Source organism: Poecilia reticulata, chromosome 19, assembly GCF_904066995.2.
Source record: "Poecilia reticulata chromosome 19, P_reticulata-male-v2, whole genome shotgun sequence".
Classification (NCBI taxonomy): domain Eukaryota; kingdom Metazoa; phylum Chordata; class Actinopteri; order Cyprinodontiformes; family Poeciliidae; genus Poecilia; species Poecilia reticulata.
Genome location: NC_088848.1, coordinates 21,679,076 through 21,691,531, shown reverse-complemented (window position 1 = coordinate 21,691,531; position 12,456 = coordinate 21,679,076). Strand labels below are relative to the sequence as shown.

The window sequence follows — 12,456 nt, the reverse complement described above, 5'->3', positions numbered from 1 at the left end:
TAGTTTGCACTGTGCAAACAAATTCCTTCCTGTTGAACGTTTCCGTTAAAACCCGAAAAGTTCAGCGTGCTTTATTAGGATTTTATGTGATGGAGGAACAAAAAGAAGTGGAAGGAAAATGATCCAATTGCCAGTGTTTTAGGCTTCCTTCGGCTTTGTCACTTCTCTGAACAGCAATGTTCAAGTCTTGCCACAGATTCTTGATTGGATTTAGGTCTGGTCTTTGATTAGGCCACTGAAAAACACGACTACGCTTTGATCGAAACCATTTTCTGTGTGTCTTAGGTCACGGTACAATAAAAGTCAAACCTACTCTCTGTTCTTTATCAGCTCTGGGTTTTCTTCCAGGGTTATGGTGCAGTTTCAGTGCCAAAATTAAGACTATAGTGGACCCAGCAGTGACTGCTTCCTTGTCGCAGGAGCTTATATCCATTCCAGAGCTAGCTACTGACCTGATTAATGACAAGGCCAACACCGGTAACTGAGCAGCTGGTGCTGGAAATGAGATGGAGACTACTCATTTACTTTAGCTTTGAAGAGGCTAGTGACTAGCATGTCGAGGCTGGTCAGCTTCTAGATTGCCTTGTTCCTCCCCCGGCCATTAGCATGGATAGACTAGCGTTAGCATAGGAGTTGCTGGGGTTAACCTTTGTAAGGCTGGTAACTAGCATACCTGGTCATCCAGGACTAGTGTTTTCTTCCTTAATAAAAACTTGATCAACACCTGTAAGCGTTATAAAATAGATTATTTTACATTTGTTCTTTTGTCAGAGTTTACTGTAATCCAATTTGACACCAAGCATAAACATGCCATATAATATGGAGTTGAAGTTGGCTTCTGATTTGGAAGATGTCTACAGGACGGTTCGTCCTTTCTTTTTATTATTTTTATGAATCTAAACATGTTACAATCACAACAAAATATGTTCCGCAAAGTTTTCAACAGTTCTAATTTCACATTTATAAAAGAATAAATAAATACATCTTAAAATTTGCAGGGCATATTACACCAACATTATATTCAGAGAACAATAAACAATGTCTTCAGATGTTATTTGTCCACTGATATTCTCTAACAAGCAGCTGGATTTATACTGGTTGTAATCACACACAGTTGGACTCAGCTGGCAGATAGTTGTACAGGATTTTATTCTTTTGAAAACAAATGCATGCCACACTTTCAGTGGCTTTCACAGAAATACTCAATGGAATAATATGAGGTTGTGATTGCAGTTTGGTATCAGATCCAACATGATTTTTTTCTTAAGAGTCCTAATATAATATTCTCAAACAACAGTCGTGTTCAAGAGTTAAAGCTGGTTTGTTTCTAGAGGCCAAAAGCTCTTGGAAAAAAGCACCCCCCGTTTAAATATGGCGCCTCCCTTTCACTTTCTAATTCCTCGAGGAAATGATTTGCTCTTTAGCTATTAAATGGCCTCACAGACTTGGCTCTTTACAAATACCACGCAGAGTGTTTAAGAGTTCTTTACTTGGCTGGAAAAGTCAGCGACTGCAGCAACTTTTCCTGCCCAAAAGAACTGGCGAGACGTCAGCCGAGACATTTCGTGAGATTTGCAAGTTTTGCCGTCCAGATCCGCCGGTTCCTGTTGGTGCCACACAAAGAGGAATCTGCTCTCGTTTTTTTACTGCTCAGGACAAACGCACGAAGGCTTCGTCCCCGGCGTGAGCTGGCACAGCTGCACCGCCTTTTATATTTTCCTAGAACTATTCTAGGAACTAGAGAATAGGAGTATGACTTCAGATAGAGATAATAAAAACAGCTAATGTATGGCAGATTTCTGATGCTCATGAACACTCCCACATGTTCCCCTGGCTTTATACAAGGAGTACAGTGTGCATAATGCAATCTGTCTAAGAAACATCCCCTTTATAATGCAAACCGTAAGAGTTCATGAAGCTATAAAAAGAGAAAGAGACACCTACTTTCCAACCTCATCGATGACAGGAGCTGGACACAGTAAGAATGTGTTTTCTACACCAGCAGGCTTTTCATCTAAAGGGCAGAAACACAAGAAGAAATTAGTTTCCTGTAAAGGTATTCACACTCATTGAACACACTAACTAACCCTATTCACATTACAACCACAAATGGCCTGTAAAGGAGCATGAAGCTGCCACCACCGTTTTACAGTAGGAGTTAGTAGGTGTTGAAGGTGATGTGCAGTGTGTCTTCCACCTGAGAAGCATGTCTCTCTTCAGCCCCTCCAGAGTTACTGGTCATATCTGTTGCTATGTCTTGATAGGTTTGCACTTGTAGCATACTCCATTTACTAAGTAGGTGACTTCTGAAGGCAACTGCTTGCACTTTATTTAGGGGTATGAGAGTAAAAGGGGCTGAATACAAATACATGTTGGTATAACACATAGAATCCTAATAAAATCCACTCAATTCTGTGGTTATAATTTAACCAAAAGTTAAATATCTCAGGAGACATGAACACCATCGCTGTGTTCATGCGAATCTTTTTGAAAGATGAGAATGTTGACTTGTAAATGTAGATCAATGTAGCTGTTTTATTTTCAGTACTTTACCTTTTGCTACTCAGTGATGTAGAAATGGACAGATATATTGTAGAAAACCAGCTGAACTTTGTTACTGACCGTTCTGCTTATAAAAAAATCCCTCCAACAAGCCCAGAGTGGGTCTACTCACTGACTGTGATGGTATCGTTGATTTTGAAGCTGCAGAGCACCTGGTCGATGTTTCTTGCATGGAGGAATCCGTTTCCTCTCACCACGACTTGAAATGTCTCTGGTTGCACAAACAACACGTTTGTCACTTTTATGATATGAAAGATTTCACAAAATATGACTCACTAAGGTAGACACAAATAAACAAAACACAGGCAATCAGCTCCAGTAACATGGCAAGCATTTTTCAAGGAGAGCCATCTGTAGTGAAAGAGGCAAAAGCACAACCAGGACAAGACGACGGGTGCGCTTTAATGTTTGACAGGGGTTTAAACAGGCGAGTAAAACTTCTGTATCTACAACTTTAAAGGTATAAAAAAAACATTATTTAAACAGTAGCTTCTAGATGGCTAAGTATGGATAGAAAATAGCAAAGAATCTTAATGAACCATATACCTGCTTCTTATCCAGTAGAGGCTAGAGGCTAATGTGGCTGATAGTAAAATGACTAAACGTTAACAAATGGTGTACCCATCCAATTGTAGCAACTAATCTGAACCATCTGCAGCCTTCCCTGCCGTCAGTAGTAGGCCACCAAAATGATGCAAAGTTACCAGAAACACACAATCTGAACAAGGCTGCTGTGGAACACATTAGCATGGAACAAATCCTTGTTTTACACTGTAAAAAGCAGCGTTTACATTTTAAGAACAACCTTTCCTGAAGTGGACTGCTGTTTGCATTGTAAGAACTACTGTAGTAAAGAAAAAAAAAAACCCTGATAATCCATGATGCCAAAACCAGAGTGCTAATCCAAAATTAGCTGCCGTATATAGTCTTAGTTAGAAAGTTAGAAATATCTCTGCAGAGGGAGAAATCATACACCAGAGTACATGCAAAGTGCAAAATTAGTGGCACAACCATTTGCCCCGCCCCTTTCCCAAATAGAGAATCGGTTTACAATCTAGTGGCAAATCACAAACAGTTGAACGTTCCAATAGAAAGTCACATCATATTGACTTTCTATCATCAGAGAGAATGGGCTGAAAATCTGTTAAATTGAAGACAGTGGCCGTCTGCAACGTTATTTAACTGGGGATGAGCTGTGTGAATACAACAACATTCCTCACGCTTTAAAAACCACTTTAGCTTTTCCAGATAACAGTACTGAAAATGTCGTCGTACTTTAACTGGTTACACTTTTCATCTTTGTCAGAGAAAACCCTTTGTAAAAAGATTGATGAGATATAACAAGCTGCATCGAGTGTTATGTTGGAAATTTTACTATTGTGACTACCCTAATATGTAGGGTATGTCAGAGGAAATCCCTGACATACTCAGGGATTTCCCCAGTGTATTATAAGCCTGGCGGGCCACCAGGCTTTACCTGTGCCCCCACCAGGCTAAGCATTGCTTATTTATTCAAGTCTTTTTAAAATGTAAATATTTTTTAAGGTTTTATAGTTGGTGTTCAGGTATTAATCTTCCAATTTTTCAATAACACATAATTATCAAGTGATATTTTCAAATTTCCTGTCAACTTTAAACATTTTTTAACTCAAAAACATGACGGGCCACTGGATGAATGACTGCCCTAGCGCCCAACCTCCGGGCTTAGCAAGTTTTCTGGGGGAATCTTTGCATATTCTTATATTTTAATGACCATATTGGAGGAGGAAGGACAAAAACAGTAGCGGAATGAATGAGGCAAGGAAAAAAGGCATGTTTTCTTAGAGAAGAAGCACAAATCACATGTGATCCAGTATAACAACGTTAAAGGAAGCTAACATTATGGGACGGGAAACGAAATAAATTTCCCTTGGCTAATTATTAAATGGTTTGGTAATTCCCTGTTTCATGGAATACAAAACAGAAGCAGATGCAAAAAACAGACAGCTCCTCTGCTTTTACCCTTACACATATCATTAACCCTGGTTTTCATCTGTTCATTTGAGCTATTTATTATCCGACTTATTTTTCAATAATGGTTTTACGTTCTCTCAGTTGGTATTACACTGAAGGATGTCTACTGTAGATTTCATCCCCAGTTAATCTCCTGTAACTGCAGCGCTGTTCTCACGGTCATTTCATTTAATGTGACCCAGTGATGTTACTCCTGCTGTAGTCCCCCATCAAAGCAGATTTCCGGTAAGTGACCCGTCAGGCTGCATGTGGTCATTTTTCAGTCTGGGATAGTCATAAAAGAAGGAAGCCAAACCAAAATGCTTCCTATTGAAATGACCGTAGTTCATGGGTGAATTCAATGATGGCATTTGTCTCAAAGACTCGAGAGAGACCCATTTATTGTGTGTATGCCTTTCTGAGAGTGTGTTTTTCCAATTACCCACCTCCTGCACACACACTTGACGGCTCTGCTGCCAATATTTCAATACAGGATTTCTTGATAATCTGAAAAAGTAAAGGCAGCAGTGATTTAGGAACACACAAAATAATTGTAATGTGCTTGCGAAATTTAATGGCTTTTATAGAGCTCTTGAAAGCTGTTTTGGCACTAAAGCAAAATTTGTCATGTCTTAAGTATCCAAAGCCCTGGGTGGGGGGTGGCGGTCAAAGCTAAATCACCTCCTTAAGATATTGCCAACCTACATTAGGCTCCAGTGTTTCCTGAGGGATCCCAAAAGATTCAACGCCCCAGACACTGTTCCTTTGCTCCTTAGGGTGACCCAGATGGCATCGCCTCCACTAGAGTGTTCTTGTATGCCTATAGGGGCACCAGGAGGGTTTGCCTCCATCTTTGACTCTTCTTGTACCCCTAGGGTACCCCAGGTACCCCTGCTCCCTCCTAGAGCAGGGGTGCCCCTTGTACCCCTGTTCCAGGAGGATTTGCAGCCACCAGAGACTGTTCCTCTGTTCCTTAGGGTGACCAAGGAACACCCTAAGGTGTTCAACTTCTCCTCTGACTGTTCTTTTACCCCCCACCCCCTAGATGTCTGAATTCTCAGTGTCACAGTTGGACGTTCAGTAGACTTTTACAGTAGAGAGGAGTTAGGTTACCGAGTCGATGACACCCCTAAGGGCAAGGAACCCTCCTAGCACAGGAAACACGTGTTCTATGGTGTCCGCAATGGTGGCCAGCTAGAGTTGGTGAGAGAGAAAGACAAAAAAGAACATGCAAAGAGGAAAGCGATGAACAATGAAGAAAATTACTTTTTAAGAAAAAAAAACTTCAAAAACAGACACTTCCTCAGAAAATCAATATTTATAACAAACCTACACTGGTTTGTTAATCGAACATCAATACAGAATCTACAAATCTTCTCACTGATTTACTGTTGTTCATCAGTAGAAGAAGCTATAGCAACAATTGTAGCTATATCCTCAAAACCATAAATTATTGTATCAAAACTAAATTTATGGTCTAAAGTCCAATACTGTCTGGATTTCTTTCAACTATTGAAATAAATTTGCACCTATTGTTGGAACTTGTGCTTTTATTTGCAAACAAAACTGTATTACATAATAATGCTTGGTGGTTATGATTTTTTTTATTTAGAGGCACAAAAAATATAACTTGTACTAAACTTAGAACATCTGATTAGATTTGGGAAATTTTCCTTTTCTTTTTTATTTAAGCAACTGCTGCAAATCTAATAAATTATCGTAGCTACCGTTCTCAGTGGAAAGTCCTATTAGTTGAAACTACTTCTTAGCTCAGTGCTGGCTGAGAAGTAGGAGGCAGTAAAAGCACCCCACCGTAAAAGGCTTTTTCAAGCATCGAAAGATACCGTTAGGAAAAACTCAGGAAAACAGAAAAACTCTCAAGTCCAAAGACACATTTCTCAAGTAATATATTTTAATCTACCTTCTTGACTCAGAAGAAGGTAGAAGAAGGTAGATTCAATACAGAAAAAAGTTCTGTATTGTACTTCTTTTTTTTCTCCCCAATTTATGAAGTGCTGAGTCTATAAAGCTGATTAAAGAGTTCCTATGCTACTTCAGTGGCTGGTATGGGTTTGTTTTGGCCAATGATGTATTAAGTCCACCTGGTTGAGACCAGAGAAATGTGCCCGGGTTTGGACTGCTAAGGGAGGCTTGGACCCCTTCACAACTGCTTGCTATTCTAATTTTCTTTTTATGTTGGAGTCAATTTAGAGGAGAGCTTTGCCTTACAACTTCCTTACCTGTGTTTCATTAAAGTCTTTGACACCAACACAGTACACGATCGCTCCCAGACGTCTGGCATCCTCTGCCTATCGGAAGAGTACAGATAAACATCATGTGAGGACAGAACTCCTCCTCTAGGTGAGCTCTTTGTGGTAGTTCCTGATTGAGGATAGTTGGATATTAGACAGAGTACGGATTTCTTACCTGCTGTTGTGCATTGAAGAGCTGCTGCTCTTGCAGGTCACCGTCTGTCAAAGCGATGATCACACTGGCTGTCCCTGAAAGATATAAGCAAAAAAGTCATAAGATTCAAAGTAAACTGCAGAAATGTATGATGACACTGAGGATGTCAGCTACTCACCAAAGTTTTCCTTGCGTATCTGGTCGTTTGCCTTTAACCGGACAGACATGTTCTTTGTTAGAGGAGATTTTAGCAGGCAGTCCTAAAAAGCTTTTAATTTGTCCTCAATTAGTTATTGTGCGTTTTAATGTGTGTGTTACAATGCCTGCTTACACTCTTCAGCCCCAGGTCCATCAGAGTATCCCCACCAGGTTTCTCTTTCCTCAGAGAATTCAGGCCCTTTTGGATAGCCACTCTGTAGAGCAGAAAAACAGCTGGGGTCAAATAGTAAAGTTAATAATATACTTTCCCTGTGAAATAGTTAAATATTCTGTCTTTTTTTGCCTGCAGTTTCTTGCTTTTGCAACTAGAAATCATTTAAATTTTATTTTGGAAATGATTGGTTTGTTAAATGATCTAAGTGTATTTATCAGGTATTCCTGTGGCCCCCACAAAGATCCTTGTGGCCCCGCTTTGCATAGCCAGTATTTTTAAAACAAGAAGCGTTGTCATGCAGATGCCTAGTAGAATTGTATTGTGGATACCATTTTTTAAATCTAAAAACAGAATAGATTTATTATACCTTTATACTGTCACAATCAATCGATCGAGTACAGATGTTTATCTGTACTCTTCCGATAGGCAGAGGATGCCAGACGTCTGGGAGCGATCAAAGGTATATTATAATATTCTTACAGTCTGGAAAAAAAAACTAGGTATTTTTTCCAACTTTTTTTCAATTTGTTGACTAACTTTCAATTAATCATCAACAAGTCATTTCAATGCATTTACAGTCTTGCTGCTAAGCTAATACTAGCACGTTAACTCAATTTTAATGAGTGCTAGGCAGAAACTCTGCTTGAAATTAAATATCTGTTGCTATCAGGAGAGCTGGATAGAGATTGCAGCATCCAGAAGTATTACACAGCAGCAATAATACTGTAGAGCATGTAATATTCATTGAAAACTGTTAATTCACTGCATATACATGGTACTGATGTTAATTTTTTGTCGTAGTGGGACTTTGGAAGCAAAGGCTGATTCTTAAGTGACTTCTTTAAGAAAGCATAGTTGGCACATATAATCTGTATGTCAAATCAATTGCAATCAGTTGGTAAAATGTGGTAGAGAATTGGAAAATTTGGTTTTTGTAAAAAATTAACAGCAATATTTTCTGACATTTTTGAGGTAGTTTTCACCGTCACTTGTTTGCAACATATATGGTTCCACTTCGTCTAACAATTTAGACATTTACCTAAATATTTAGCTACACCTATTGAGACATTTAGCTAAATGTTAAAGCAACCACCTAGCAAGATAGACAAAAGAATCCCTTTTAAATTTTGAGTGTGTAACTTTACACACTGTGCCACATGTTATAGCATGTAAAAGCTTTAGTGCTTTAACCTTCACTAGCAGCAAACTTTGTAGAAAAAAAATGTTTTCCATAAAAAAAAATTAAATTGAACTTTAAAGACTCACATAAAAACGAACCAGATGTGATTTTGGAGCTGATCGTGGAGTTTTACCGTAGAGGAAATACAGCATGATTTTTAACTGGCAAGTTTAACCACTGGCTAGCTATAATATTACTTCAGCCTCTTTGTGCGGTTCGATGTTTTAACAACCTGGACGAGTTCACCGCAAACACTGTAAGGGTCGAGGGATTAGCACAAACTGTCCACACAAACTGGGGACAATGACGGAGTTTGGGAGTGAAATCTGCCATCAATCGGTCATCTGTGTTTGGTGACCTACAGCTTAATAGAGGGGATTTTCTGATGAGTTCAAGTTGTAGAGCTGACCTTCAAAATAGAGGAAGTAGTAGGGAAAAAAGAACAGTGTAGAAAATATAAATGACCTAGTTTATCCATCTGAGGGAGGGGTAAATTCATGGGTTTTTTTTTTAAAAAGGGGGGATTTCTGCTCCTCCTCTAGTATTTTGACATCTCAGAGATCTTTAATTAAAACCTCACATTGTGCCAGCATGTGAAAAAGGAAACGACGTCCTCAGCAATGGACACAAATAACAACCAAATCTGCTTTTAATTGCTTTTATATAACAGTTACAGTTAGTCCCAGTAAATTAATTTCTATTAAAATAGTTAGAGAAGTTAGAGCCAAGTAAAATCACCTGTTTTCTGTTAGCTTCATGATGGTGAACGCTTTGGAGCTGAATGTTATGAAGGACATCCTCAGCATGGGACTGGAACAGGGAAGGGAAGAGAAAAAAACAAAACGTTAGAATATATAAACACACAAAGCAGTTAGCTGTGGAACAAACCGTGCCAATAATCTGAGTATGATGTCACCGACAGAAAGATTCATGTGTTTTCTTGCTGCTTTCCTCAAACAGACCTGTTTTTGCAGAACTGCTGGATTTATACTGGAATTAAAAGCTCTATTTACAAATTAGGCGTGGTCTGACATTTGCGGTTGGAATGGGACAAAACATGAAAAATTTTAAGGAGCATAATTGTGCAAGTCACTATGAATATACAGGAATACAATGATAACATGGACAGAGTTGTACCAGAGGGCAGGAACCAAACCCCAGGCAGTGACAGGCAGTGATCTAGTTTTGATATGAAAACTATGTCACAGAATCTCAACATGTGAATTTGTGTTTATTTGTAGATGAAGTCTGTTTGGGGAAAGTTTTGCAGATAGATTCCAAGCCTCTGAGGTGGACGCGGTATTGTTTATGACAGACGGCAAGCTAAAGGATTGTTGTTGTTCGTGCTTCTCCGTCATGTTTATTTAAAGATGAAAACTTTGGGGGAAGAACAGATCTGTGCTCTAAACGGATCCTTCAGCCGAGGAGAAACGAGGAGGTAGTATTTGTCAAAAACGAAGCATGAAAAAAAAAGAAAAAGAAAAAAAGACAGTCCAAAATCTGTACGGCTTGTTTTTAATGTGTGAATTTAAATTTATTAAATAATTTATTGAACACAAACAAGTTGAATTCATTGAACAGAATCTTTAGACAAAAGTTAGGATATAAACCCAATACTGCTTATTGTATTTAAGGCCCAAAAACCTCCAGTGTCTGAAAGCAACCAAACCAACAAGAGGTGTGTACTGATTGCTTTTAAATTGGTCTGTATTTATCTGCTGGTGTTGGAGATATAAGGTTTTGTTTTCCTGTAACAATAGATTCTTTAACCAGGAATTCAGAAGCTGTCAGGACACCAACAATGAAGTTTTACACATTAGCTACCCACTTAATAAATCCTGTTTAATGCTTCTCTGCCGGCTTACTTTAACAAGACTATACGATTGCAGACATGCTTGTGAAGAATCTCTTACCTTTTAAACTTCTCTGCCAAGTTCTTCACGAATTCAAAGATTTCATTCCAGTGGCCCATCACACTGCCAGACCTGCAGAACGGGAGAGCGCAAATGAATGTGAGAAACATCATAAAGTTTTTTCTGTATCTCTACGTAGGCGATAACTTCCATATACTCCACAACTACCTCATACTATTGTAAGATGTGTCTTACCAAAGCAGCACTGGGAACCACAAAAATAGTTCCCTTTAAGCCATCGAACAGACATACTGAGCTCCATATGGCGAAGCGTTTAAACAGGAAAATTACAGCGTGGCTGGCCAAGAGCAACTGAGGCCCAAAACATCCACAGTGTAAAGAACAAGCTGGAAATATGCAAGGAGAAACACAATGGTCAAATATTCTACTTTAAGTCAAACTATTGTTATGGCTTCTTTTTCTTTGTACAAGTTGTCAAAAATTCCATGTCGGAAAGTTGGAGGTCACAGAGCGACCCCAATGTCAAATCCAATATGGTCGCCATGTTTGTAAAACATAGCAAAGGCTGCAGAAATATTTGATTGTATCTTGATAACTTAGTGCCACACATAGTTCAAGACAACCTGTTTGTGAAAATGTACCTTTAGTCTTTGAATGCTGAAAAATGCAAAAAAAAAAACAACAGCAACAAACGACACAACCTTTGATGTCGATTTATCACTACAACTAGTTTGCCACGTCACTTAGCACAACAACTAGCGAAGTTGCTTGTTTTTCGACTTGTTGATGAGAGTGTAGTTCCAGTACAGGAGTAAAGTTCCAACTTGCATTAATGCAGCTAACAACAAATGAATTTGACTTAGTCATTACATTTTATCAAACATTTAGCGGCTATGACTGACAAAACATAACACTATAACAGCCACAAAAGTAAGCTAGCTGTCACTAGACTTTAAAAGAAACAATATCAACTGTGAATTTTAGCTGCTTAAGTACACAAGGAAATCTTGTGTAGCATCATAATTAGCATGAACCACATTAGCTTCCAGCTAAACATAGAGAAAAGAGGCAAGTGGTTAAATCTAGGGTCTAATTTAGCAGCTCCCTTTATCACCAAAAAGGCGCCTGAAGGCTGAGTAAATAGGAGCTAGTCTCCCCAGGAAAGCTTCTATAAACCTGGACTGTTACGAAACGTCTCCCTGTGAGGCGGCCTACATTTCCTCTGTCCAGACTAGCTCTGTCAGTTTGCAGCAGTTTTATTAGCTGAGAGCCTTACAGGAAGGGGCTTCAGCCGTGCTAGCAAACGGACCACCTGTTAGCTAACTAACGAGGCAGAGAGATTAAGAGTTGTGAAACAAACAAAGCGACCAAATTCGAAGAGTGAAAGAAAATAAGGTGTTAGGCTGTGTAGAGAGTAGCTTACGTAACCACATTAAGCAAAGTTTAGCTAAGCAGAACTGCTTTGTTAGAAAGTAAAACTGTTAACACACTTTCAGACTACATGCCAGAGTGTGTTCTTGTGAAAGAACACGTGTGAAATAGAACATCAATCCCATTTTGATTATTTTACACCAATAATTTAAAAAATCTAAATGTTTCAGACTAAACTAGGACCATGCTAAGTTGTTTTAGTCATTGAACCTCTTGTAATATCCCTCCAAAGATGTGAGCACATTCAGAGCATTCATATTTGCTTCACATTTGGTTTCTCTTTATGCAGATGACATGTTACTTTTTATTTCAAATTCCCTTATGTTTTTTTTTATTGCCTCTGCTTTCATTATTTATCTTCTTTGCTTCCTTTTCAAATTAAACATTAAGTCTGCACAAAAGTGCAGTGCAAACAAAAACATTCTTAAACTGGAGCTTTGTGACTGCACCTTTACAACAGTTACATGTGAGTTTACCTTCCGAAGATTCACAATAGCAAAAACGACAAACATCTTCTTAAAATCGATTTTACCTCTTAAAGTCAAATTGAGGCTGTGGCAATGGTCGACCTGACATACAACTTTGACGGACTGCATTAAGGCTTGCTAAGAAAGTTCTACAGATGTTTTTTCAAGAGC

At 38.8% G+C, this 12,456-nt stretch overlaps 1 protein-coding gene across 1 annotated transcript in view; it reads right to left on the bottom strand.

Annotated features, from left to right (window-relative positions):
- Window positions 1-12,456, bottom strand: part of antxr1c (ANTXR cell adhesion molecule 1c) — a 45,938-nt gene that overhangs the window by 19,184 nt on the left and 14,298 nt on the right. The window contains exons 2-11 of the mRNA XM_081600664.1: window positions 10,427-10,498; window positions 9,252-9,323; window positions 7,292-7,373; window positions 7,139-7,169; window positions 6,982-7,055; window positions 6,795-6,863; window positions 5,668-5,748; window positions 5,001-5,061; window positions 2,675-2,773; window positions 1,945-2,014 (exon numbers count right to left, since the gene is read on the bottom strand). Coding sequence (XP_081456790.1) covers window positions 1,945-2,014; window positions 2,675-2,773; window positions 5,001-5,061; window positions 5,668-5,748; window positions 6,795-6,863; window positions 6,982-7,055; window positions 7,139-7,169; window positions 7,292-7,373; window positions 9,252-9,323; window positions 10,427-10,498 — 711 coding nt within the window. The remainder of the gene's footprint in view (window positions 1-1,944; window positions 2,015-2,674; window positions 2,774-5,000; window positions 5,062-5,667; window positions 5,749-6,794; window positions 6,864-6,981; window positions 7,056-7,138; window positions 7,170-7,291; window positions 7,374-9,251; window positions 9,324-10,426; window positions 10,499-12,456) is intronic.